This window comes from Marmota flaviventris, chromosome 5 (assembly GCF_047511675.1).
Source record: "Marmota flaviventris isolate mMarFla1 chromosome 5, mMarFla1.hap1, whole genome shotgun sequence".
Classification (NCBI taxonomy): domain Eukaryota; kingdom Metazoa; phylum Chordata; class Mammalia; order Rodentia; family Sciuridae; genus Marmota; species Marmota flaviventris.
Window position 1 is genome coordinate 1,464,856 of NC_092502.1, and position 25,932 is coordinate 1,490,787.

At 53.4% G+C, this 25,932-nt stretch overlaps 1 protein-coding gene across 3 annotated transcripts; it reads left to right on the top strand.

Moving 5' to 3' along the window:
- Window positions 1–328: 328 nt before the first annotated feature.
- Window positions 329–25,780, top strand: Znf496 (zinc finger protein 496). Of its 3 annotated transcripts, none has more exons than XM_027922442.2 (9): window positions 329–609; window positions 1,819–1,924; window positions 2,255–2,681; window positions 3,025–3,208; window positions 6,696–6,772; window positions 15,982–16,114; window positions 16,643–16,750; window positions 17,461–17,574; window positions 23,310–25,780. In XM_027922442.2, the coding sequence occupies exons 3-9, from the start codon at window positions 2,292–2,294 to the stop codon at window positions 24,053–24,055; spliced, it is 1,752 nt and encodes a 583-aa protein (XP_027778243.1). In that variant the 5' UTR covers window positions 329–609; window positions 1,819–1,924; window positions 2,255–2,291; the 3' UTR covers window positions 24,056–25,780. The 3 variants fall into 3 exon arrangements, with proteins under 3 accessions (XP_027778243.1, XP_027778245.1, XP_027778247.1); XM_027922444.2 differs by having other exon boundaries at window positions 23,313–25,780; XM_027922446.2 differs by having other exon boundaries at window positions 2,302–2,681.
- Window positions 25,781–25,932: the final 152 nt, after the last annotated feature.

Genomic DNA, 25,932 nt, shown 5'->3' on the forward strand with positions numbered 1-25,932 from the left:
CTGCCCGGTGCCAGCTGTGTGCGCCAGGCGCCCGCCCAGGGGAGGCCGGCGGGCGCGGCCGGCCCAGAGAGCCGCGGAGCCCCGCGCCCGCCCGAGCAGGCCCTCGGAATCCGGACGGCGCCCGGGGCTGGGCGCGCGCCGCGGGGCGGGGCCGAGCGCGCGGGCCGGCTGGGCCGGGGGTGTCGGATGTCACCCCCCGCGCACACCTCGGCCGGGGGGCGGGGGAGCGAACCACTGAGATGCGGAGACCTCCTCGGTCCTAGAGCGGAGCAGGAAGTGTCCCAGGGGAGGGAGCCGGAGGGCTCGGCCTTTCCTTTCGGCGGCGGAGGGGCCTGAGCGGCCGCCAGCGGGACCCACCGCGGCGGTGAGAGCGGCCGGCCCCGGCAGGGCCCGCGCAGAGCCGCCTGCAGCGCGCGCACGGGGCTGAGGCCGCGCGTCGCCTTCCAGGCGCCTCCCTGGGCTTCCAGTCTAGCGCGGAGCTCTGGATGGTCCGCAGGCTGGTCTCGGACGGCCGGAGACCATCAGGCCCATGCACTGAGCCCGCTTCGGCAAGGACACCGGAGACCCGGCGGGAAGGACGGAGCCGCGGCCCGGGGTCCCGGGCTGCAGGTGAGGGGCCCCGAGGTGGTTGTGCTAGAGGCGTGTAGGAGCGAAAGTCTCCGCTTCCTCGGCCTAAAAGGCCCTCCTCTTCGCTTTCTGCAGACCCGGCTCGTCCCTCCTCCGAGAACTTGCTTTAAGCAAGCCCCGCCCCCGCGGGAACCCTCCCCCGACTAACGTGGGTTCATTCATCAGGCTTCTGCTCCCGAGCCTCCCGCGCGCCAGGTGCGGGCCACCGAGAGACTCTGAGATGATCCGAGAGGGCAGGGACTGGAGGCTGAGGGTGGGCCCTAGGGTCTCAGCAGAGGGGCTGTCCTGGTAATCAGGGACCCAGCAGGTAGGTGATGTGTGGCCCGAGAGGAGCCAGGAGGGATCAGAAGGGGTTCCTAAGGAAGGAGCAGTGGCTGAATGGAATCCTGTGGTGGGGAGAGCTGTCATGGGTTCCAGCCAAATTTTGTGGTCAAGGGCGCGTCTGTATTTTTACTTTGTAAAGCAAAGAAGTCCGGAGACCGGTTTCTCTGGTGCACTCAGTTGATTTGTTACTGTTCTGGACTCGCTTGTCTTTCTGCCTGCCTTGAATGCCCTCAGGTTAGGGTGCTGCCCAGCTGAGAACTTCACCAGATGGGGGTGAAGCCACCATGCCTGAGATCACAGAGACCCAAGGGCACAGGGGGGAGATGTGCATGTTTCAAGGTGTGGATCAGTGACCACTGCCCCTGTGTGTGTCAGCTGGGTTGTGTGCTCAGCAGCCTAGGAGGTGTAGGGAGCACTCCTGTGACAGCCTGTGGAGTTGGGTTCCTTGAGGGATTAGGGCCACACTCCGAGAGTCCCCCTCTTTCATACTGACTGTGGAAGGGCCATGGAGGAAGGGTGTACCGTGGACTGAGCAGGGTTTGAAGAGGACTAAGGTAAAGAACTGGATGGAGGCAGGGTTGAAAGTCAAGGTATGTTCAGTTCCACCTCGCCTGTCCACTGAGCAGAAGGTCTCTCTGGGAAACTGTCTAAGGTTTGTCTTGGAAACAATGTGTGGCTTCCTCTTTGCCTGGGTGCCTTCTTATTTGTGCTCCCTCCCCCACCTCCCAGTGTAGGCCTCTGCCAAGGCCGATTCTGGTTCTTGGGGTCCATCCAGTACCAGCAGTGGTGGTCAGCCCTCCAGCACCACAGAATCTGTTTTCCATCCCTGAATGTGTTTCAAATGCATGTGTCTCCTTGTTTTTCCAGGTCATTTTGTAAAGGTCTCAAGAACAAGGAGAGCAACTTAAGCTCCCAAGCTTCAAGACAGTGACCTGCTTGGCACACCGTCCATCTCAGGTCCTCTCCACCAAAGGTACCCGGCAGCCTTCATTACATCCCATCCCGCTCATGGTCCCTTGGTCTGGGATGGTTGGAAGACCAGTTCCTGTTTAAATGTACCACTTTTCTCAGGCTTCTTGGCTTGTCTGTCATCATCTGTTTAGGGGGAAAGCACATGTACTGAGACTGATGGGAGATGGTACCTTTCTTTCTGTCCCCATAGGTGAGGACCAGCCATGATGACACTCCTTGGGTTTCTCTGAAGGGCTGGTCTTTGTGGGCTTTTTCACTTTCCCCTCATTACCCCCAGAAACAACCAAAGGAGACCACAGCATTAAAGCCAGTGATTTCTGTTTGGAAATAGGGTCGTCTTCTGCTGCTGACCCCCATCAAATCCCATCATGCCCACAGCCCTGTGCCCCAGAGTCTTGGCTCCAAAAGAGAGTGAGGAGCCCAGGAAAATGAAGAGTCCTCCTGGAGAAAACCCAGGCCCCCAGGGAGAGCTTCCCAGCCCTGAGTCCTCCAGGCGTCTCTTCCGCCGCTTCCGCTACCAGGAGGCTGCAGGCCCGCGGGAAGCCCTGCACCGCCTCTGGGACCTATGCCGGGGCTGGCTACGGCTGGAGAGGCACACCAAAGAGCAGATCCTGGAGCTGCTGGTGCTGGAGCAGTTCCTGGCCATCCTGCCTCGGGAGATCCAGAGCTGGGTGCGGGCACAGGAACCTGAGAGTGGTGAGCAGGCGGTGGCTGCTGTGGAGGCGCTGGAACGCGAGCCGGGGAGACCCTGGCAGTGGGTGAGCAGGGGCACAGGGGAGGGAAAGCTCAGCCCTGTGCTCAAGCTTTTGCTGGGGTCCTGTACCCCCCTGACCAGGGCTGAAGAGTTCTGTCTAAAGTCATGTACTTTGGTTGGCCCAGAATACAGTTTGGTTTCCTAGGAAAGTAAGTTTTGCTCTCTAAAGTTCCTAATGTCCTGTGTAGTCCTGTCAAAACCCAGGGTAATCCTTTGCTGGTTAGCTGTGGGGTCTCAGTCAGCAGCACAGGGGGCAGGGTCTTCCCCAACTTCTGCATAGCCCACAAGTCTGACCCAGGCCAGGGACCTCTCCACCTGGCTCTGAAAAGTTCCCTCTGGAATTGCAGCTCAAGCACTGTGAAGACCCTGTGGTGATTGACGATGGAGATGGCCCTCCGGACCAGGAGCAAGAACGGCGGCCAGTAGAACCCCAGAGTGACCTCACTAAAAGTCATGATAGCCAGCCCATGGCCCCAACTCAGGGCCTGGGGATCCTCAGCAGAATACCAAACCAGCTCAGCGAGGACCCAGGTATGCAGCCCATGGGGCACGGAAGGGATGAGCTGGGGTACGCAACCCTGTCCTGTATGCTTGGGTTTTTGTTAAGGTGATGGTTTTTTATGACAGCTGCTTTCTTCTGTCCCTGAGGAGCTGCGAACTATTAATAAGGTCTGTGTCCTTCCGTAGAACAACTGAATCAATCTCGTAAGGGTGTCTTCTAGGCCCTCTCAGAGGGACCTTTTCTGTGGGTAGCTATCCTCCAGGTTGAGCTGTCTCATCTATTTGAACCTGTGCCTATCTGTGGGTTTTGTCATTTCAGACTACCAGGAACTGCCTATGGCCTGAACTCAGCATGGCCATGGCACCTTTTATGTTGGTATTGGATTGAACCAGGAGTCCTCTACATGAGCTGCATCCCCAGCACTTTTTATTTTTTATTTTGAGACAGGGTCTTGACAAAATGCTGAGGTTGGCCTTGAACTTGTGATTCCCCTGCCTGTCTCCTGAGATGCTGGGATTTCAGGACTATATCATAGTGCCCGCCTGACCATGTCTTCTTGGTTCTCATAACCACTATTTCCTTGACAAAGTAGCTCCTGTTCCACAACCCCTTTGTGCTGCCAAAGCCCAGGGGTGCTAAGGTTTCTTATACAGATCAGCATTTATTTATTTATATATATATATATATATATATATATATATATATATATATTTTTTTTTTTTTTTTTTTAACTTATTTATTTCTTTTAATTAGATATATATGATAGCAGAATGCACTCTGATTCATTGTACACAATTGCAGGACAACTTTTCATTTCTCTGGTTGTACCTGATATAGCGTCGCACCATGTGTGCAGTCATACATGTACCTGGGGTAATGATGTCCATCTCATTCCAACATCTTTCATGCCCCCATGCTCCCTCTTCTCTTCTCCCTCCCCTTTGCCCAATCATAGTTCTTCCATTTTTCCCATCCCCCCTCCCATTATGGATCAGCATCCATTTATCAGACAGAGCATTCAGCCTTTGGTTTTTTGAGATTGGCTTACTTCGCTTATTATGATATTCTCCAATTCCTTCCATTTTCCTGCAAATGCCATACTTTTGTTTCCTTTTAATGCTGAGTAATATTCCATTGTGTATATGCATGACAGTTTCTTTATCCATTCACCTATTGAAGAGCATTCTAGATTGGTTCCACAGTTTAGCTATTGTGAATTGAGTTGTTATAAACAACATTGATGTGGCTGCATCACTACAGTATGCTAATTTTAAGTCCTTTGGGTATAAACCAAGGAGTGGAATAGCTGGGTCAAATGGTGGTTCCATTTAAAGTTTTGTAAGGAATCTCCATACTGCTTTCCAGATTGGTTGCACCATTTTTATTTTTTTTTTTTTATTTTTTAATTTTTTTGTATCAGGGATTGAACCCATGGGTGCTTAATCACTGAGCCTCATCCTCAGCCCCATTTATTTATTTATTTATGTTTATTTTTTAAAATTTAAAAAATATTTTTAGTTGTAGATATATACAATGCCTTTATTTTGTTTATTTATTTTTATGTGGTGCTGAGGATTAAACCCAGTGCCACACATGCCAGGCAAGCGCTCTACCACTAAGCCACAACCCCAGCCCTCCCTTTATTTTTTATTTTGAAACAAGATCTTGCTAAATTGCTGAGAACCTTGCTAGATTGCTAAGACTAGGTTTGAACTTTCCGTCCTCTGCCTCAGCCCCTAAGTCTCTGAGATTATAGGCGTGCTCCTCCATGCTTGGCAAGAACAGCAGATTTGCATGTGTCTTAGCCATGTCCTCCTGTACTTTAAATCTTCTCTGGGTTGTTTATAACGTCTCTAATGCAATGCAAAGGCTATATGGATTATCGTGACACTGCATGGTCTAGAGAATAATGGCAGAAAACACACTGACCTGTTCAATAAGATGTGCTTTTGTTGTGCCCGTCCACCCCCCACCACCGTACATTCAGTCCTCATCTGGTTGTGGGGCTGATGACCACGGGAGGTGTGGCAGCTTTGAGTTGAAGGATGGCTGGTGTATGGGTTTGTCTGGGTGGACTTGCCACGTTGCTCTGTGATCATAGTGGAAAACCAGGTGTGCATTCGTGTGATGTGTGCAAGTGGCTTTATAATAAGTGGCATTTTAATAAGCTTTTCCAATAAAAACAACCAACATGTCTATTAAATTTCCCACTAAGCTACACCTCCAGCTCCTGATTTCTGTTTTTAAATTGACAGGAACTGCACATATTAAACTCATGGGGTATAAGGTGACACCTTGATACATTGTAAAATAATTAAGCTAATCAATATTTGCATTGCCTCATGTACTTACCTCTTTTCCTTGGTCCAAACACTTAGTAACTTCTCTCGTGGCAGCTTTCAGATGTGTGATACATTGTACTAACTGTACACCAGTCTCCTGGAGTTCCTCTGGCTAACTGAAGCCTGTACCCTTTGACCCCTGCAGCCCCACCCCTCCTGCAGCCTCTGGTGACCCTTTTATATCCTCTGCTTCTGTGAGTGGGACTGCTTGGGTGACTTTAAGCAAGGTCCTGCAGCTCTGTCCAGTGCCTGGCTTATTTCAGTTGGTGTGATGTCCTCCAGTTCATCTATGACACAGCTACAGGAGTTGCTTACATTAAGGGTGAACAGAATCCCACTGTGTGGGAAGCACATTTTCTATGTCCGTCATGTTAGTGGGTGCTGACCGGGCTGGCGAACCCTGTTATTCGTCACTCCCCCCCCCCCCCCCCGGTTATTTTGCTGCAGCCAGCCGGACTGCGGCACTGCTGCAGTCCACTTGAGAGCCTTCTCTCTTGGTGGCGCCTGCTCCGTTCCCCTGGGCGTGCACAAGAGGGATTGCTGCATGGTTCAGTGGTCATTTTAAATTTTTGAGGACCCTTGCACTGCCTGCCCCGTGGCCGCTCTGCAGTTCTTCTTCCCCATGCTCACCAGCCCTCAGCTAGCTGGTCTTTCTCAAGGAGTGTGGCAGTTTACAGACTTATAAATACAGTAGTTAATGTGACACCAGGGCTGTGCGGCAGTCCTCCTTGCCGGCAGCCCTCGTGTGTGTGTGTGCATGCGCGTATGCGCGCCATAGAGTTCAAGTGATCCCTCGCCTCAGCCTCCGCAGAGCCTGTGATGGTATCAGTCCTCTCTGATGCCGTCACTCCAAGAAGCTTTAACCTTTGCTTCCCATATCTTAGACGCAGAACTGAGGTCCCTGGAGCTCCAGAGGTCGGACAGCTAATCGTTGGTGGTGCTGAGTTCCAGAAAGCAAAGTCAGTGTGGTTGGAAAGGGCCTCTCACGCTCATCATCTTGGGACCCTCGTTTTGTAGGCGAGAGCAAGACTGGGGTTTAGAAAAGCACCTGTTGGCGTTTCTCTTAGGATTTTCTTTGCTTACCGCAACTGAAGCAGAGGAGTCCCAGGGAGCTCCAGAGGTGGCAGTGCCTGACCTGGCCACCTTCAGGACACCCTGCCCCTGTCTCTTTCAGTTCCGCAAGACACCTCCCTTCTTCAGGAGGAGAGCATGGGGGATGCAGAGCAGATGACCACCCTCCAGCTGCCCCCGGTAAGTGATTTCTGCAGGAGTCCTTGAGAATCCTTTGTCGCTCTGTCTAAGCCACACTCCAGGGCAGCTTCCCAGGGCCCTAGCCAGCTCGCTGCCTGCCACACAGGACATTTAGCCTGAGCTCAGGAAAACCAGAGTGGGCAGGGTTGGGCTTAGAGTGCCCCACTCCTCCCCTGCCCCTGTGGTCCTGAGTGCCATGCTGACTGCCAGGCCACCTGTAGGAAGCACTGGGTAGATGCTATGGAAAGAGGTCTTAGCCCAAGGTCACTGGGCTCCCTGCAGCCAGGTGGTCACAGCTGGGAGGGTGTGATGGAGCACCACTGCTGCACTCATGACGGCCAGGAGGCAGAGAGGGAAGGGGCTGGGGACACGGTCCACCCTTCAAGGCCATACTGGTGACTCACCTGTTCCCACTGCGCCCCACCTGCCAAGGTATCCACTACCTCCCAATAGCACCACCAGCTGGGGACCTGCCTTCAGCACAGGAGCAGTGGGGACAGTCTAGGAGCAAACTAAGACACATGCAAGGTACTGAACACTCACCTCACCCAGGAGCCTCCTGTTGCCCCAGGGCCACCTGCTCTGCCCACCCCCATTCCCACCAGGGTCCTGGTTCGGGAAGATACTTAGTCTCAGGAGTGTTATGGAAATGGATTCCTATGGTGTGTGACCTTCACTGTGTTCCTGCCCTTGCTGAGTGGTCATCTTCATGCGTGGAAGCCCCAGGGTTCCTTTAGCGTCCACCTGTCCAGGAGCCTCTGGTGTGAAGCCACAATGCACAGTTGTGCACGGCCTGCGTGTGGACTTTGGTGTTTGGCAGTTATTGGGCGTGGTAGTGCACACTGGGTTTTATGAGAAGCCACCACATTCTTCCCAGAGGGCTGCCTGCCCACTTCTGTGTCCAGGTAGCCTGGTCCTCTATGCCCTGCCAGCACTTGGTGCTGTCCCTGTTGCTGTCTGAGCCATTCTGAGAGGAAAGGATGGACGTTCAGGATGCTAGCTGGCTGTACTGGCGCCACCTGTGTCTGACTTTGCTTATCTCAAGTTACACCCTTTAGTTTCCTATTTTTGAGTTCTCAAAGCTCTTTACATATTCCAGTACTCATCCTCCGTTGGATGTGCATTTTGTGAATGCTCTCTCCACTCTGTGGCTGTTCTTGCATCCCCTTACTGAGGTCAGGGTCTTTAGCAGAGCAAGGTGTGTGTTGTTGTTTAGCAGTCTTGAGGCCTGAATACCCAGGGTGCTCTGCCACTGAGCCATGTCCCTAGCCCTTTTCTATTATTATTATTTTTTTTTAAGAGAGAGTGAGAGAGATAGAGGTAGAGAGAGAGAGAATTTTTTAATATTTATTTTTTAGTATTTGGGGGACACAACATCTTTGTTTGTATGTGGTGCTGAGGATCGAACCCAGGCCGCACGCATGCCAGGCGAGCGCGCTACCGCTTGAGCCACATCCCAGCCCCTTCTATTATTTTTTAATTTGTTCTTTTTCATTACACATGACTGGAGAGTGTATTTTGACATACCATATGTACATGGAGTATAACTTCCCATTCTTGTGGTTGTACCTGATGTGGAGTTACACTGTCGTGCATTATTATGTGAACATGGGAAAGTGATGTCTGGTTCATTCTACTATCTTTCCCATTCTCATCTCCCCTCTCTTCCCCCATTTTAATTTTTATTAATTTAGAGATGGGGCCTCACTTAGCAGCTTAGGGCCTTGCTAAGTAGCCCAGGCTGACCTCCAACTTGCCATCCTCCTGCCTCAGCCTCCTGAGTCACTGAGATTGCAGGTGTGCACTACCCCGTCTGGCTGGGGATGCAGCACTGTTTTAACTGTCCCACAAACTGCATTTTGGAGTTCCCATTTCCTTCATTCCTCTCACTTCCCTATGCCTTCCTGTAACTCAAGGACTCTGGGATGTGTTGTTTAATCCCAAGGACGTGGTGACTCTCCTGATATCTTTCTGCTGTGGATTCTGCTAATTAGAACACACTTGCTGGATGCTTTCACTTCTTTTCAAACTTTTGAGATCCCTACTCCCTCTCTCCAAGAGTTCGGTTCCTTGGCATATGTTCTGGGGCGTTTGGAAGAATGTTCTGGGGCGTTTGGAAGAATGTTCTGGTCGTGGTGGGTGACGTGCTCTGTCAGTGTGGGCAGACCGTTGCTGGATGCCCTGCCTTTTGTAACCTGGCTACTGGGGACCCAACTGGGGCTCTTTACCACTGAACCGCATCCCCAGCCCTTTATATTTTTATTTTTGAGACAGGGTCTTGTGAAGTTCCCGAGGCCAGCCTCAAACTCGTGGTCCTCCTGCCTCAGTCCCCTGAGCCACTGGAGTTAAGGTGTGCACCGCACCTGTCTGGCCCCTCACTCTTGACAGAGGAGTGGGGTTCCAGGTGTGCAGGCTGGGGCCCGGTGGCCTCTCAGTCAGACTCTCCTCGAGTGTCATATCAGCTCTTGTTGGCACATGGACACCGTGCTTTCTGGGACTGGCCCAGTTATTACAATATGACGTCCCTCTCTCCCTGGTAATCTTTTTTTAGTCTGAAGCCTACCCTATCTGGTGTTTATGTAGCTTTTCTTCTTTTAATAAATGATCCCACAATGTAATTTTTCTATCCTTTTCCCATGAATCTGCTGTTTCTTGCTCTATCCTTGTATTTAAAGTGTTTTTTTTTTTCTTTTTTTTGACAGCATGCTGTGGAATCATGTTTTTTTTTTTAATCCACTCTGACAGCTGCTCTCTTTTGGGGGGCCTTTTCGTTTTATTTCTTTGGCTTCTTTTGGTTTGTGCTGCTGGGGATCCAACTCCGGACCTCATGCACCTAAGCAAGCGCTCCAGGGGCAGAGCCTACCCCAGCCCGCTTGCTGTGTCTTCATTCGCGTGTTGAGACTTTGTTACATTATTATTTCCAGACTTGTTTTTGTTCTGCTCTCCTCTCCTGCCTTCCTGTGGGCTGTTGGGCCCTCTCGTGGACCTCTTCCGACGTCTTGGCGTGCGGTCCAGTGTGTCTGCAGCTCCCTCGCAGCATGCTGCAGCCTGCTGGGTCCTTGTTCATAAGCTTGACAGAAGCATGAGGCTTCCCTCCCTTCGCGTCCTCTACCGCCCCTCTGCCAGCAGGGCTGTCCGAAATGTGCCCTCTGTGCCTGCCTCCATACAGCACATGTTCTCCACAGACAGGAGGAAGAAACCTGTGGTGTCTGCTCACGGTTTCGTGGACACTCTTCCTTTCTGTGTCCCATGGTCCACTCTTACATTGTTTCCTTAATGGTTTCTTTAGGGCAGGTCTGCAGGTGACCAGCTTTTCTGCTTCTTCATCTGGGAATGTCCTAATTTCCCCTTCATGCCTGAAGGACATTTTCACCAGATGCAGGATTCATAGTTGAACCAGGCGAGACCTGTAACCCCAGCAATTCGCAGGGCCGAGGCAGGAAGATGGCCAAGTTCAAGGTCAGCCTCAGCAACTTAGTGAAGCCCTATTTCAAATAAAAAGTAAAAAGGGCTGAGGATGTGGCTCAGTGGTAGTGCGCCCCTGTGTTTAGATCCCAGCACTATGGGTATGCACTTGGGTGTCTTGCTGTGTCTTGATTCGCGTATCGACTCTCTCGCGCGTGCGCGCATGCACACACACGCACACAAGATTCGTCATTGGCAGCTTCTTAGCACTGGGAAGCTCTGCCACCTCCCTCTGGCCTACGTGGCCTCTGATGAGAAGGTGGCTTCTATTGAGGGGCTCTGCCTTGGGCAGGGCCCCCCTGCTCTGTGGTCACTCGGAAGCCTCGTGTCTTCTTGTCCTGGGTCTTGGTGTGCATCTCTTCAGGTCGGCCGGTTAGGGTTTGCTCAGCTTTTTGGCATCTGTAGGTTTATGGCTCTGTCCCAAGTCCTCTGAAAGCCTCGTGTGGCAACCTCCTCCAGGTGCTTTCCAGTCCCACCATCTCCTGACCGAAGGCGTCTCAGCTCCCGGTGTCTGCCTGTCTGTCCTCAGGTTGGCTGCTGTGCTCCCCAGCAGTCCTGCAGGGGGCCTCCGCCTCAATTCCCTCTGGGAGGTGCCATTTTGCCTCCATTCTACACGTATCTCAGCTCCGATGTCTGCAGATATTTCGGCACCTCTGTCATCTCGGGGTGGCTCCTGTCCGTTCTTTTCTCATTGAGAGCTTGGTTCTTGAAGTGGAGAGGGACTTTCTGTTGACACCTCTACACATGTCTCAGGAGACTCTGGGTCCCATTCACACCTTCAGTAAGCCATCTGGTTTGTTTTTGTGACATCATGGAAGGGAGGGTGCCCCATGTGCTAATGCCATTGAGGGACAGTTGGCTCTTGTTGGGCTCTGCAGTGCTAAAGTGGCAGTGCAGCTTGATGCTAGACTGGGCTAGGGACTGTTACCAACCTGCAGGGATGGACGTCCCATTCCCTGCTGGGCCTCAGGGCCACCAGGCAGGGCCCTGATGGAGTGTGTATCTGACTCTTTCTGCTGTGTGGGTGCAGGTGAGGGGAGGCCACTGTGTTATTCTGGGTTGTGTAGCTGGAATGTTCTGATTATTGTCTGCCTGATAGGCTGCCCCTCCTGGCCCTATGGCTGAGAAAGTGGGCTTTCTCCGAGCTTTTAAAAATAATTTATGTTGTCTGTGCTCAGTGCTGTTTCTTTTCTTCTTTTTCTTTTCTTTTCCTTTCTTTCTCAGCGCTTTTTATTTTTTTGTTTTTTATTTAGAGACAGGGTCTGGCTAAGTGGCTTAGGCTGGGTTTGCACTTGCAATTCTCCTGCCTCAGACTCCCAAGTTACTGGGATTGCAAATGTGCGCCTCCATGCCCTTTGGTTGACTTATTGTATGTGAACCAATGAAACCAGGGTTTGAGCTGGAGCTGGGTTCACCACTTCTGCTCGAGGGTGCTCTGTACAAGCTGCAGGCCTCTGCAGCAAGAAGGCCCATTTTAAATGTTGTTAGCAGCTAATCACAGCAGGGGAGGCCTGCTGGCATTAGCTCAAAGCCAGTTCCTTCTCCATGGCCACTCTGTTTCAGCTCTCAGTGTTGTGTGAAGAATAGAGACAGAACTCCCGCAGGGTGAGAGGGGACCTAGTAGCTGCTTGCCACCTGGTGTTTTAGTCTGGGGTTTATATAGCACTTGGGTCAGTGCTGTTGGTCCAAACTCATGCTGATCCTGGTTTGGAAAAGCACCAACACTGTTGGTGAACTTTTGAGCCTGAACTGCCATCAGGGTGGCCCCACTTGTTTTCTTCTGTTGGTCAGGAAACCAGAGGTTGAAGTGGAGCTGGGGACTCTGGCTGTGGTGCTCTGTGGAGCAGGCCCCTGCCCTGGGACAGGCCATGTGCCAAGTGCAACAAGTTGGCATGCTCTGGCTCCCCGCCGTCCTGGCTTGCCACCTTTGGGTCCACACCGGTGTCGGGGTTCTGTGCAGCTACAGCCTATGCTCTATCCCTCCCGGGCTGCCACTTCACTGCTCAGAGAGGGCTGCACCAATTTGTTTCTGGACTTTTTCTTCTTTTCTTCATCAGTCAGTTTTTTAAAAATATTTTTTTAGTTGTAGATGGACACAATACCTTTATTTGTTTTTATTTTTATGTGGTGCCAGGGATGGAACCCAGGGCCTCACGCATGCTAGGCAAGCACTCTACCACTGAGCCACAACCCTGGCCCCCATTAGTCTATTTTTGTTTCAAAATTACATTTCTGATTTTGGAGCTTTTATTAAAATTATTACCAATTACCATGTTAATTTTTTTCTTTTTTCTTTTTCTGGTGTTGGGAATTGAATAGGGGCCTCTCACACACTAAGCCTGGGCTTTACCACTGAGCTGCATCCCAATCCCACACTAATCTCTTAAACACTTGCTGGCAGTTATTCTGTGTCACTAGTAGGACCAATTACTTATGTGACTGTGAAATGATTTAAATACATTTAAGTATTTTTTGAATTTTAAAATTAAAATAGTTTTATCCTTTCTGTTGCAGTAGTGAAATATAGCCACAAAACTATAAGCCAGTTTGGAAAAAAAGGGAGACAAAAGCAACCCATTAGAAAATAGAAGCTTAGCAGGAGGTGTGGTTGAGATGTGGAGCACCTGTGGAGCTCAGGATAGGTCCTGGGTCCACCGAAACTCCACAGGAAAAGAAGAGAAAAATAGAAATGTACACCAAGAAGGTAAACAGGCATCACAAAAAGATGAAACTGAAACACGATTGGCCAACAAACCTGGGATGGTGGCCCAGGTGGCAGCAGGCAGTGGCAGGTGGCAGTGTGCTCTCAGAACAGGGTGGGAGTGGACGGGGAGGGGAGACAGGCAGGACAGCTCGTGGAGCTGTTGTTCATAATGGAAAATACTGGAAAAACCCTAAGCATTATTGACAGAGCAAAGGTCGCAGCCATGGTAATTTCTGACAGTGGACACGTTCATTGAGTTCAGTGCACGAGACCCAGGCCCCCTGGCACAAGGGAACCTTAAATATCAAGGTGAAGGTAACGAGAGTTTGTCATTTAAAGATACACCAAAGTGCCAAGCTGTCCCCTCGAGGGGTGAGACGCTCTGGGATGCAGTGCTGTCCTTCCATCTGCAGGCATCTTCACTGTGCCCCAGCCACATCCCTGGGAGTGTCCCAGGTTTGCTGGGTCACACCTGCCCTCGTGCTACACACCACCTCACCCACACAGTTCCTCCCATGCATGTGCATGACCTGTGGAGCAGCTTCTTCTGATCGTTTCTAATTGGATGAGGCTTTACAAAACCAAGTGACCACACTAATAACTGAACATGAGGGAGACTGTCGGATCTCACTTGTGTTCTGACGGTTGACATTTGGACACAGTCTGTGTTCAGCAAGATTTCTCCAGCCCCTTCAGAAGCTCTGGTCTGGCAGTTTCTAGCGTGGACTACTTCACAGTGCCCTGGCCAACTCCTGGCAGCTGGATTTCCCTGGAAAAGTGATGCCATCTTATTCAGGACGCATCAGAGGGCCAGGGTGGGCTCAGTGGTGTGCACTGGCCTAGCACAAGTGAGGGCCTGGGTTCCTAGCCAGTGTTGGGTTTTTTGGGTGCTGTGAAGCAATGTCCAGGCGGTGCCGCTGTCCTGGCCATGTGTCTCTGGTCGTGAGGGGCTGTTCCGTGTGTGTCAGGATGAACCAGCATCTTTGGTTCTACCCATGCCAGGAGTTGCCCCCCTCTGTGACAAGAAGCAGCCTCCAGACACAATACACGTCCCCAAGGCGGAATCCTGGTGCTGAGTTGGTGGTCTAGTTGGACAGTGGCCTGTGTGTGTCCACTGTGTCACTCCCATTCCTAGGTTTAAATCATAAACAAGAGCCAGTATGAGGGGGAAAGAAGTCCAAGGGTCCAGAGGACATCCACTGGAAGCTGTCTGTCCAGCCCCCCCATCTCGTCTGTCTCCTTCAGAAATTTAACCAGAGGCAAGGGCAGACTTTTGAAGCGTGATCTGCTGTTTCTTTTTGGTTTCTCCCTCATACGTGTTTTCTTCCACAAAATTCCTATTTTGAAATATTTTCCAATAAATTGTATGAAGCACTTTATTTTTATGGTTTGGGGAAATTTGTAGATTACAACAGTGAGGTGTCTTTTAGTCCAGTTAGGACCACAAGAGGGCAGAGACCAAGCACACCCAGTAAGTTCCTGACGGGCTCCTGCTTTTCCAGAGGTTTCTTGGGGTCAGTCCAGGCTTTTGTCAAGGTACAGCATGTAGAGATTAGAACAGTTGAAAGAAGGCAGAGAGGAATTGTTCTGCCAACGTGCTGTCTTCTGAACAGGAACTCTCTGATAACCAACTAAAAAGATCACCAAACAGGCACCTCCTGCTTCCTCCTTCTTCCTCCTTAGAGATGCACCCGAGGAGAGGGCTTCTGATATTTTCTTAATGGGTTTCTGCGTCATCAGAGGCACTGATGCATATACACAGTTACGTAGGGAAGGCGTGTTAATCGCCATATGTAAGTGAGTGATTCAGTTACCTGAGGCCACTTTGGGTCAGGAGTCCCCAGTTCCTGAACAGGGACTGGCAGTGTCCTTGGCAGTGCTGCCAAGGTGGTGGGAAGGGTTCTTACCCAGCACCATGGTAAAGGGCTGTCCCTGAGGAGGAGAGCCCTCCTCCTTCCCTGGTGACCATGGAAGATTGCAGCCCAACAGTCCCTATCCAAAATGGGTTGTTTGGGTCCAGAGGAAAGTTTGAAGGAACTCACTAGTGTTGGGTGGGAGACTCAGTCAGAATCAGACAGAGGCAGGTGTGAGTAGGTTCCCAGGGCTGGCCATTCCTGAGCCACCCTTCAGTGAATCCATGGCCCACGGTGCTGCTTGCTCCTCTGCAGACAGGAACAAGCTGAGACCACAGTCCCAGGCTGCCTTTCATGTCTTTGTGGTCAGTCCCCTTGACTTGGTCTGCACAGGGGACAGTTGAAGAAGTACCTGTCTGCATATTGTTCTCTGCAGTGCTGGGGATGGAACCCAGGGCTTTTCACATGCTAAGCAGATACTGTGCCACTGAGCATCCCAGCCTAGGTAGGGCACCTAGAGGGGCCTTTCCAGGGGCTGCGGATGGAACCCAGGGCCTTGTGCATGGAGGCAAGCACTCTACCAACTGAGCTATCCCAGCCCATACCGGGAATTCTTAAGGGAGATGTCTCCTCCGGTACCAGTCCCCAGGCTGGATCCCAAGGTGGAAGTTGGCTCTCCTTACTGCTACTGCAGAGAGTGGGTTTTATTACAGTGAGCTCTGTGTAACAACCTTAGGAAGCTTAGAGGACATGTAAGAACTGCCCCTTCAGCAGCTGGAGTCAGTTGGACCACAGGGGAAAGATGTAGGCCTTCCTGTCATGACTCCAAAAGGGGAAGCCTGGCCTTCTCAAAAGAGGAGGGTTCTGAGGTCAAGAGCACTGTAGGCGAGGCCTTTGCCTGAGGAATTCCAAGATCCTGTCGGTTTAGCCGAGTTGGAGTGGCTCTGTTCGGAGGAGGTCTGCACGGTGGGAACACAAACAGCACACACCTGAGGGGCCCCGGGAAGCTCCCCACCCTCCAGCCCGCGCATCCCGTGCCCCACAATGAAGGCCTTGCTGAGGCCTTGGTGTCCGGCCCCAGACCTGTGAGACCTCACTTCCACTGCTTGTGGTGTCGCGTCCCAGCAGCCTGACGGACTAGGGCACCAGCCGCCCCCTGAGCCACCCCTGCTCTCCTGTGGTTTCAGAACCGGGTTTCTCCATTCAAGGACATGATTTTATGCTTCTCGGAAGAGGACTGGTCCCTTCTCGACCCCGCCCAGACGGGCTTCTACGGAGAGTTCATCATTGGGGAGGACTACGGGGTCTCCATGCCTGCGAGTAAGGCTTAACCCCTCCCCACCGAGGCCGCGCAACCTGAGGTCTCTCTCCCTAAGGCCAGCCTCCTCCCGGAGGATCAGGCGGCAGGTCTGCATCAGAGCACCCTGTTCACCCTCCAGCCTCACGGGGCCACCTGTGCGGGGACTCCACAGACTGTTGTCTGGTTGACTGCTCTGCTGTCTTGCCCCTGCTGCTTAGGCTCGCCTGGCTTTCCCTCCCACAGAGCCCCACAGGACGTGATCTCAGTGTTCGGCTCTCCGGCCATTCTCAACCCTGTCGTCTCCTCCGACCTCCTGTGCGCCTCAGAGCCATGCCCTAGCCCCAGGCCCGCCTTGGCTGCATGCCCCCTGCTGCCCTGCTTGCTCTGGCCTTTGCACGTGTGCACCCTGCACATCCCTGACTGCTCTCCCAACGGCCTCCCTCCACCTCCTCCCTCTGGGCCTGAAGGAGAGTCCCCTGCGCAGCCTGCCCTGGTTGTCTGCAGGAGCAGATGGCTGATGCAGGCCTATCCTGCCCTCTTTTGAGCAGACGACCCAGCAGCCCAGCCAGATCTGCTCCAGGGAGAGGAGAACGGGCCCCGGGTTCCAGAGCTGCAGGACCTCCAGGGGAAAGAGGAGCCACAGGTCTCCTACTTAGGTGAGTGACCATTCCAGAAGTAGGTGGAAGGCCAGAGCTGGGCCTTTCCCAGCTTCTTCCCAGCTCTGATCGGCTGCAGCCCAAGCCCTGCCCAGCCTGTAAGTATCTCCTGGTTTTGCTGATGATCTCAGGCCCTTATGGAGGGTCAGGTGTCCATAGCAGGCCAGGTTGGCGGGGAGTTCTCTGGATAGGGCCTTCTGGACACTTGCCTGTCCCATCCTGCTACCGCCCTCTTCCTGCAGGGGTGTGAGGGCACCCATGGGGAGGGAGAGGCTGGAGTTCTGCACATGCTGGGTTTGCCTCCTCTGCCCCCACACTGTGAAGCCAGACTTGCACAGAATCCACAGCGTCCCCTGGCCTCTTTCCCTCTTGGGACCTAGCACTGGCACTGAGCCAGTGTGGATGTGTGCACCAGGAACAGGTACGCCCCACCCAACCCCGGCATGGTGGTGGGGTCTGCAGGTCTGCGGCAAACCCAGCACAGGACATGGAAGTGACCTAAGTCACTTGTCTCTGACCACAGAAATGAGCAAGCAGGACCAGGATCCACACTGGTTCCGTCCAGCTTCAGAACCGGGTTGTGGTGTCACCCCTTGCCTTGTAAGGTATAGGGGCTGGCCCAGGAGGGCCGTAGCCTATGTCTGCTCAGGTGCCTCCTCCAGGGGGTACAGTGCCTGGTGAATCTCCTTTTCCTTTTCTTCTCTGGAAAGACTTTCCCAGCCTGCAGCCATTCCCTATGGAAGAAAGAAGGAAGTGGGAGGAGCTGCAGGTGCCCGAGCTCCAGACCTGCCAGCAGATGGTGCTCACCCAGAGCACCTGCCCAGGTGAGGAGGCACATGGGCACGTGCTACCGCACTGGTGTGTGCACATGTGGTGCACATGCGTGTGAGGTGTGTTAGGAGATGTGTGCACACGTGGGACATACATGTGTGAGGTGTGTTTGAATGCAGCTGTGCACACGTGGGCATACATGTTAGGTGTGTTAGGAGATGTGTGTGCATACATGGGGCATATACGTGTGAGGTGCGTTAAAATGCGAGTGTGCACATGAGGGGCATATGCACGTGAGGTATGTTAGAATGCAGGTGTGCACATTTGGGGCATATGCATGTGAGATGTGTTAGAATGCATGTGTGCACACATGAGGCATATATGTGAGGTGTGTTCAGAGAAGTGTGTGTGCACGTGGGGCATATATGTGTGAGGTGTGTTAGGAGATGTTTGTGCACACATGGGGCATAAACGTGTGAGGTGTATTAGGAGATGTGTGTGCACAGTGGGGCATATGCATGTGAGGTGTGTTAGAAGGTGTGTACACACAGGTATATACATGTGAGCTTTGTTAGAAGGTGTGTGTGCACACGTGGGGCATATGCGTGTGAGGTGTGTTAGAAGATGTGTGTGCACACATGGGTCATATGCATGTGAGGTGTGTTAGAAGGTGTGTGCACACGTGGGGCATATGTGTGTGAGCTTTGTTAGAAGATGTGTGTGCACACATGGGACATATGCATGCAAGGTGTTAGAAGGTGTGTGCACGTGGGGCATATGCATGTGAAGTGTGTTAGAAGATGTGTGCACACATGGGGCATATATGCATATGAGGTGTGTTAGAAGATGTGTGTGTACACATGAGGCATATGCATGCGAGGTGTTAGAAGGTGTGTGCACATGTGGGGCATATGCGTGGGAGGTGTGCTAGAAGGTGTGTGTGCACGTGGGGCATATGCATGTGAGGTGTTAGAAGGTGTGTGCACACGTGGGGCATATGCGTGTGAGGTGTGTTCGGAGATGTGTGTGCACGCGTGAAGCATATATGTGAGGTGTGTTAGAAGGTGTATGTGCACACATGGGGCATATGCATATGAGGTGTTAGGTATGTGCACACGTGGGGCATTTGCGTGTGAGGTTTGTTAGAAGATGTGTGTGCACACGTGGGTCATATGCGTGTGGTGTGTGTGCATGCGTGCGTTGGCAGGGCTGTGGAACTGAACTCTCGCAGTCTCATTCTGTCAGCCTCTGGCCCTAGTTCCGTTTGCTCAGGTCTCTCCCGCTGACCACTGACCCTAGGCCTTCCTACGGCCTTCCCTGGGCGGTTGAGGCAGGTTGCCAGTGGAGCACTGCTGGTGGGTGTGGAATGGTCTTCCTCCCTGAGTGTGGGACAGTTCCATCATCAAGGGGCAGGTGTGTGAATGGTGTGATTAGCACTCATCTCTGTGCAGGGCATGTGACCATTGTGCTGGGTTCACTGTCACATGCACAAAGGGGATTTTACAGCAGGTGGGACTGGAAGGATGAGCCCTCCCCATGAGAGTGGTTTCTCCTTGTTTCCTGAGGGGCCTGCCTCTGCATGGGGGAGTGCTGCCCAGGGCGGTGTGTGCCCGATCCTGACCCCTCCTGCTTCACCTGACCACAGTCTATCTTGTCCTTGGGGTACTGGTGGGAGGTGGACAGGCTTCCTTGACCCTTCCTGGCTTCCGCTGGCCACAGCCCTTCTCGTGGTCCTTGGGGTGTTGATGGGAGGTAGACAGGCTTCCTTGACCCTTCCTGGCTTTCCCTGGCCATAGCCCATCTCGTGGTCCTTGGGGTGCTGGTGGGAGGTGGACGGGCTTCCTTGACCCCTCCTGGCTTCCTCTGGCCACAGCCCATCTTGTGGTCCTTGGGGTGCTGGTGGGAGGTGGATGGGCTTCCTCTGACCACGCCCATCTTGTGGAACTTGGATGCTGGTGGGAGGTGGACAGGCTTCCTTGATCCCTCCCAGCTTCCTCTGACCACAGCCCTTCTCATGGTCCTTGGGTGCTTGTGGGAGGTGGACGGGCTTCCTTGACCCTTCCTGGCTTCCCCTGGCCATAGCCCATCTCGTGGTCCTTGGGGTGCTGGTGGGAGGTGGATGGGCTTCCTTGACCCCTCCTGGCTTCCCCTGGCCACAGCCCTTCTCGTGATCCTTGGGTGCTGGTGGGAGGTGGACCGGCTTCCTCTGACCACAACCCATATCATGGTCCTTGAGTGCTGGTGGGAGGTGGACGGGCTTCCTTGACCCCTCCTGGCTTCCCCTGGCCACAGCCCATCTCATGGTTCTTGGGGTGCTGATGGGAGGTGGACGGGCTTCCTTAACCCCTCCCAGCTTCCTCTGACCACAGCCCTTCCCGTGGTCCTTGGGTGCTGGTGGGAGGTGGACGGGCGTCTTTGAACAGGAGTCCGTGCTGCTCTCCCTGAGGATGCTCTGATGCAGAACCTGCTCTCCTGTGGTGACACTAGGTGTGGCTTTCTTGGAGAAGGAGAGGAAAGTTTCAGAGCAGGTCCTGTTTTCATTTGGGTGGATCCTGCCAACTCTCCTTCCAGCATGACTTTTCCTGCCACCCCACACCCCTGACACTGGTGAGGTCTGCCCCTCTGGTCTGGGACCACACGGGATTCTCTACTACTCACTGTGCCACTGAATGGTCACCTTCCTGTCACCAAAGCAGAATATCTTATTTTTGTACAGTACTGGAGGTTAACCCAGGGGTGTTCTACCTCTGAGCTATATCCTCAGCCCTTTTTATTTTTTATTTTTGGACAAGGGTCTCCCTAAGTTACTAAGGCTGACCTGGAACTTATGACTCTCAGCCCCCAGAGTCGCCGGGATCACAGACATGTGCCAGGTGCCCAGCACGCTCTCTTCTCTTTTGCATTTCCTGTGAGTTGCCTGCCTGGTACTCAGTGGTGTGTTGTGTTTTGCACTTTTCCACTCATTCATGTTTGTTTTGCTCTCTTGGTATGATTCCTGTGGCTAATGGCACAGCACCTTAGCCTGGGCAAGTGTTTTGTTTTGTTTTTTGGGGGGAGTGGTTTCCAGGGATTGAATTCAGGGCACTGGACCACTGAGTCACCTGCACACCAACCAGCACACACACATGCACATACATGCCCACACAGCCACACACACACACACACACATACCACCCAGTACACACACAACCACACACAACACCCAGAACACACACACCACATACATGCCCACGCAGCCCCCATACACACCACCCAGCACACACACATGCACACACATTACCCAGCACACACACCACATACATGCCCACATAGCCACACACACATACACCACCCAGTACACACATAGACACACACACTACCCTGTGCACACACACACACACACATGCCCACACAGCCACACATACAGCAGCCACCCAACACATACACACACACCATATACATGCCCACACAGTCACACACATATACACACACCACCCAGCACACACAGCCACACACACACACCCCAGGACACACACAGCCACACACACAGCCACGCATACCACATACATGCCCACACAGCCACACACAAATGTACACACACCAAACAGCATACACATAGACACACACACACACCACCCTGTGCATGTGCACACACACACACACACACCACCCCACCCAGCACACACACACATTCCACATACATGCCCATACAGCCACACACACACACACACCTAGCACACACATACACACACACTACCCCGCACACACAGACACACCCAGCAAACACAGAGCCACATACATGTATGTGTGTGCACCCACATACATACCCCTCTGGTGTCGTGCAAGCTCCCGTCACAGTCTCCTGTCACCTGCCTTCCCTGTTCGAGGGGCTTTCTGCCTTGCATTGGTGGGTCACTCTGAGGTCATTTCCACTGGTTTTAGGCAACGTCCTCCTATATGCATGATACTGATCTTCCAGGACTTCCTTAACCAAGTCTCACTGACTGCCTGATTTTCAAACTGATTTTCTCCAAATTCTGGAGTTGACTGTGGGCTGGGGCTTGGCTTGGTTTCCCACTCTTGGCCTCTCCCTGGCCTGTGGATGCCAGGCTGTCCATGTCTTCTCTTCTGTTTCAAGGGCACCAGTCACACTGGTCAGGCCACCAGAACACTTCCTTTTAGCTTAAGCACCTCCTGAGAGACTGTCTCCCAACACAGTCACATCTGAGCTAGCAGGGTCAAGGTTTTGACACAGGAGTGTGAGGGTGCACGGTCAGCCCCCGCCACCTGCCACAGCCCCTCCTAGCTGTGCCCCTCGTACATGCAGCATACAGCCACCCCAACCCAGGCACTGCGCAGCCAAGGTCCCAGCTACCTGGGCTGTGTCATGAGTCATGAGAGCCCAGGAGTTCTAAACCAGTTGGGCTAATTCTCAACACACAACATACATTTTCCCTGTGACAACACCAGTCTTAACCCACAGCATTGACCCCACCTCTGAAGTCTCGTCTGTACACACACCTAAATCAGGCATGGAGGGGATGGTAAAATTCATCCTAAGGCAGAATCCCTTATCAGCTATGGAGCTGCAACCAGGCACGTGGTGTACCTCCAGAGCTTAGTGGAGGACAGGCACGGGATGCACATCATCCTCCCAGGAGGGGAAGGGAGAAAGGGTGATGGGTCCTAGGATCCAAGGGAGTCCAACCTAGCAAATTCCAGTAGATTTCTCTTTTTTATTTTAGACGGGGTCTCAACATGTTGCCCAGGCTGATCTTGAATCCTGGGCTCGAGAGACTCTCCTGCCTCAATCTTCTGAGTAGCTGGGACTACAGGCATGTGCCACCATGCCCAGACAAATTCCTGTGGATTTCCGGGCTGGATGACAGTCTCTGGTTTAGTACTTTGTCCTTCATGCCCTGGACTAAGGCCTGGTTCAGGAACTGGGGAGGCTGACCCAAGTCTGGCCCATGCCCTTGGGGCCCTTGGTGGCAGGACCTCCAATGTGGTTATGGTCCTCTTCCTTCTCCTTGTCAACAACACTCCGCAGAGCATGACAGTGTGCTGGCCTGGTGTGTGCAGCCCCTAGGCCTGACTGCTCCTTCCTCTCCATCACATAGTCCAAGCCGGCAGTGTTTGTGCTCCTGTGAAATTGTCAAAAACCTGTTGGCTTCCCGTGCAGTTCATGGGGTCCAGTCAGCAGAGAAGAGGAGCCGGAAGAGCTCCCTGAATGGCTGGGACCATTATATAGCCTTACCCTGGGACGGCACTGCCAGGCTCAGGTCTCACTTCAGCCCTCTCCTTTAGACAGGTCCCCTTAGTTGACATGTATAACAGGGCAAATGAAGTGTGCTGCAATGGTGTCCAAGAGCAAGCCAGGCTGTGGGGGGGGGGGGGGGGGGGCGGGAGTCTGCAGTTCCAGGAGCTCTCCAGTGCCCAGTATGTGGCAACTCCAGCTATGGCATAAAGGGTCCTGTGTCATGTCTGGGCAGAATGTCCTTGTGTCTGGTTACGGGACATGGTGTGTTGGCCAGGCTTGGCACAGATCAGTGCCCCTTCTCAGAACAGAGGTCTCTGTGGCTAGGGAAAAGTGGGTTGAAGGTGAGGGTTAGGGGAGCATGGCAGGGAAGAGGGAGAAAGGGAAAAGAGATGGGCAGAATGCTTCTTTTCCTTCTCAGGCTTCACAGTGGACCCAGGGTGAGGTCAAGGTCTGGGGTTTATGGACTCCCCTGAAACTTCCTGGGTAAGGCTCAGGGGGACTGGGGTGTAGCCTGGGTAGCGCCACTGACCCCACCTGGGTTTCCTGTAGCAGGAGGCGACCCACCCACTGGCCTGGACGAGGAGGTGACCATCGAGATTGTCCTGTCCAGCTCAGGGGAGGAGGACACACAGCACGGCCCGTACTGCACAGAGGAGGCACAGAGCTCCCGGGAGAAGCCGCGCAGCCTCCCCACCTCCCGCCACGACAGCAACGAGGTGGGGGGCGAGGTGCAGACCTCCAGGAAGTCCTATGTGTGCCCGAACTGCGGGAAGATCTTCCGCTGGAGGGTCAACTTCATCCGGCATCTGAGGAGCCGCAGAGAGCAAGAGAAGCCGCACGAGTGCTCGGTGTGCGGGGAGCTTTTCAGTGACAGCGAGGACCTGGATGGGCATCTGGAGGCCCACGAGGCCCAGAAGCCCTACCGCTGCGGCGCCTGTGGGAAGAGTTTCCGGCTTAACTCACACCTCCTCTCGCACCGGCGGATACATCTGCAGCCGGACACACTGCAGCACGCACAGAAGGAGCCGGGCGCGCCTGAGGCCCAGGGCGGGGACGCGCACGCCCTGCTGCAGAAGAGCAAGGCCAAGCTGGGCGAGCAGTGCCGGGACTGTGGGAAGCTGTTCCAGCGGCATGACCAGCTGGTGCGGCACCGCAGTGACATCCACCTGAAGCACGAGGGCCAGCCCTTCCAGTGCCGCTACTGCGTCAAGAGCTTCCGGCAGAACTGCGACCTCCTCCGCCATGAGCGGCTGCACATGAAGCGGCGCTCCAAGCAGGCCCTGAACTCCTACTGAGCCCGGGTGCTTCCCGCCCCCTTGGTACTAAGCCCTGCCCCGGCACCGCCCACAGAGACCCTCCTCCTGTCCCCTGCTCTCAGGTAGTGTCTACTTCTCCAGGTGCCTCGGTGGCCTCCTCCTCCCCAGATAACGAGCCCCTCTTCTGTTTCTGCTGTGCAACTCGCCCTTGGCGTCTGCCTTAGGCACCCTCACGGGGATGCTCTCCAGGTCCTCAGGAAGACTGGGCTGCCCCCACCTCGGTGACCCCTTGATGGCACATCCCTTCCTCTCCTGCCCTAGCACAGAGAGTGTTCAGGGTGGCTACACGTCCCATCCCATAGTGAAATGCTGGGTGGGTGGATGATGGGCCAGGAGGAAGGCCTAGTCAGGGCCCAACACAGATCGGTGCCATGTAATCCAAGTCAGCCCAGGTTCCTTAACATCTCAGGAGCCCCCAGAGACCCTGAGCTCTTCAGGAACCGTGTTGGGGCCTGGAGTCTTGGTGGGGCCCAGGTCCATCATGCTTTCCCTCTGCCCTGGAGGGGTTGGGGGTGGAGAGGGGGTCTCGGAGCAAAGCACATATTTTAAACCACGTTGCACACCCACCCCAACGTCTTGTCTTTGTACCCTGAAGGTCTTTGGTAAATGTTCTTGGGATGGAAACTGAGATGTCATCATTTAAAAGGCACTTATATTCCTCCCTCACCCTGGCTAAGAATATGGGGAGCTCAGTTCCCAAGGAGGGATTGTTCTGCCTGATTGAGCCCAACCCCAGGACAGCCTCACATGAAGTGGGTGGAGTTATTCATGTGCATTCACTTCACTACCAGTGGTGTTGGTTTCCTAGGACTGCAGTAACAAAGTAGCAAAGCCCGGAGCTTCTAGCCAGGGGAGGTACTCCATCAGTGCAGGAGCTGCGATTGCAGGGTCCAGGCATCAGCAGGGTTGGTCCTTCCTGAGGACTGGAGCCAGGGTCTGCTAGCAGATGATTGTTCTTGGCTTGCAGGAGCAGCAGTCTATCACTGCCTTCTTTGTGTGGTGCTCCCCACGTGTGTCTGAGGACACCAGTCGTTGGGTTACCCATCCTATCTACCCCACTGTAACCTCATCTGTCTCTGCAGGGACCATTTCCAAATAATCACATTCTGAGATAATGGGGGAAAGACTCCGACATGGGGATTTTGCAGGGACACAGTTTACTCCCAAACTGCAGATAATCTTGTGGTGCTGCTGTCTTTCCCAATGCAGAGGAGCTTGTCCTTCTACCAGGCAGGCCAACCAGCTGTGCGCTCCCAGGTGGCTGTCCTTTGCAAGGAAGAGTCTTAAAGTTCAGTATCTGGGATTCTCAATTGTTGGTGACTGGCTGTTGGTAGTGCAACCTTGAACAATCCAAAGCTTGGTCTCACTGTTCTGTAAGACAGGTTGTGCGGGCGGGCGAGGTGGGGAAGAGCCTTGACTCGGTGCAGCTGCCGCCAGCCTCAGGGCCACACCAGGCTGGGTTTGTCAGAGCTCCTCTTGGGACTCAACTTGGGTGAGCCCCAAGCCGGGTGCTTCTGGTGCCTGGTGCCCCTTGCTGCTCACATCAAGACACTTCCACCCTAAACCCAATAAGGGTGATAATTTTACAACCAGATTTCTATTCCTGGGTAGATGCACCCATGTTAACCTGGAATAGTAAATGCAATAAAACATCTGGTCATACCTTAAATCAGAAATAAACTATTGAGGGTCCTAGTTTCTAAATAGTTTGTCTTTTGTATTGACCTGCCTCACATCTTTAAGGCCGAGGGTCAGGAGTATGTGGACGGAAGCAGGCTGTCTGTGTGCACGTTTCTCCCCATCTTGTGTTCCCGCAGGAGGTTTCATCAGGCCCCATTGCCTCAGGAAGGGCCTCC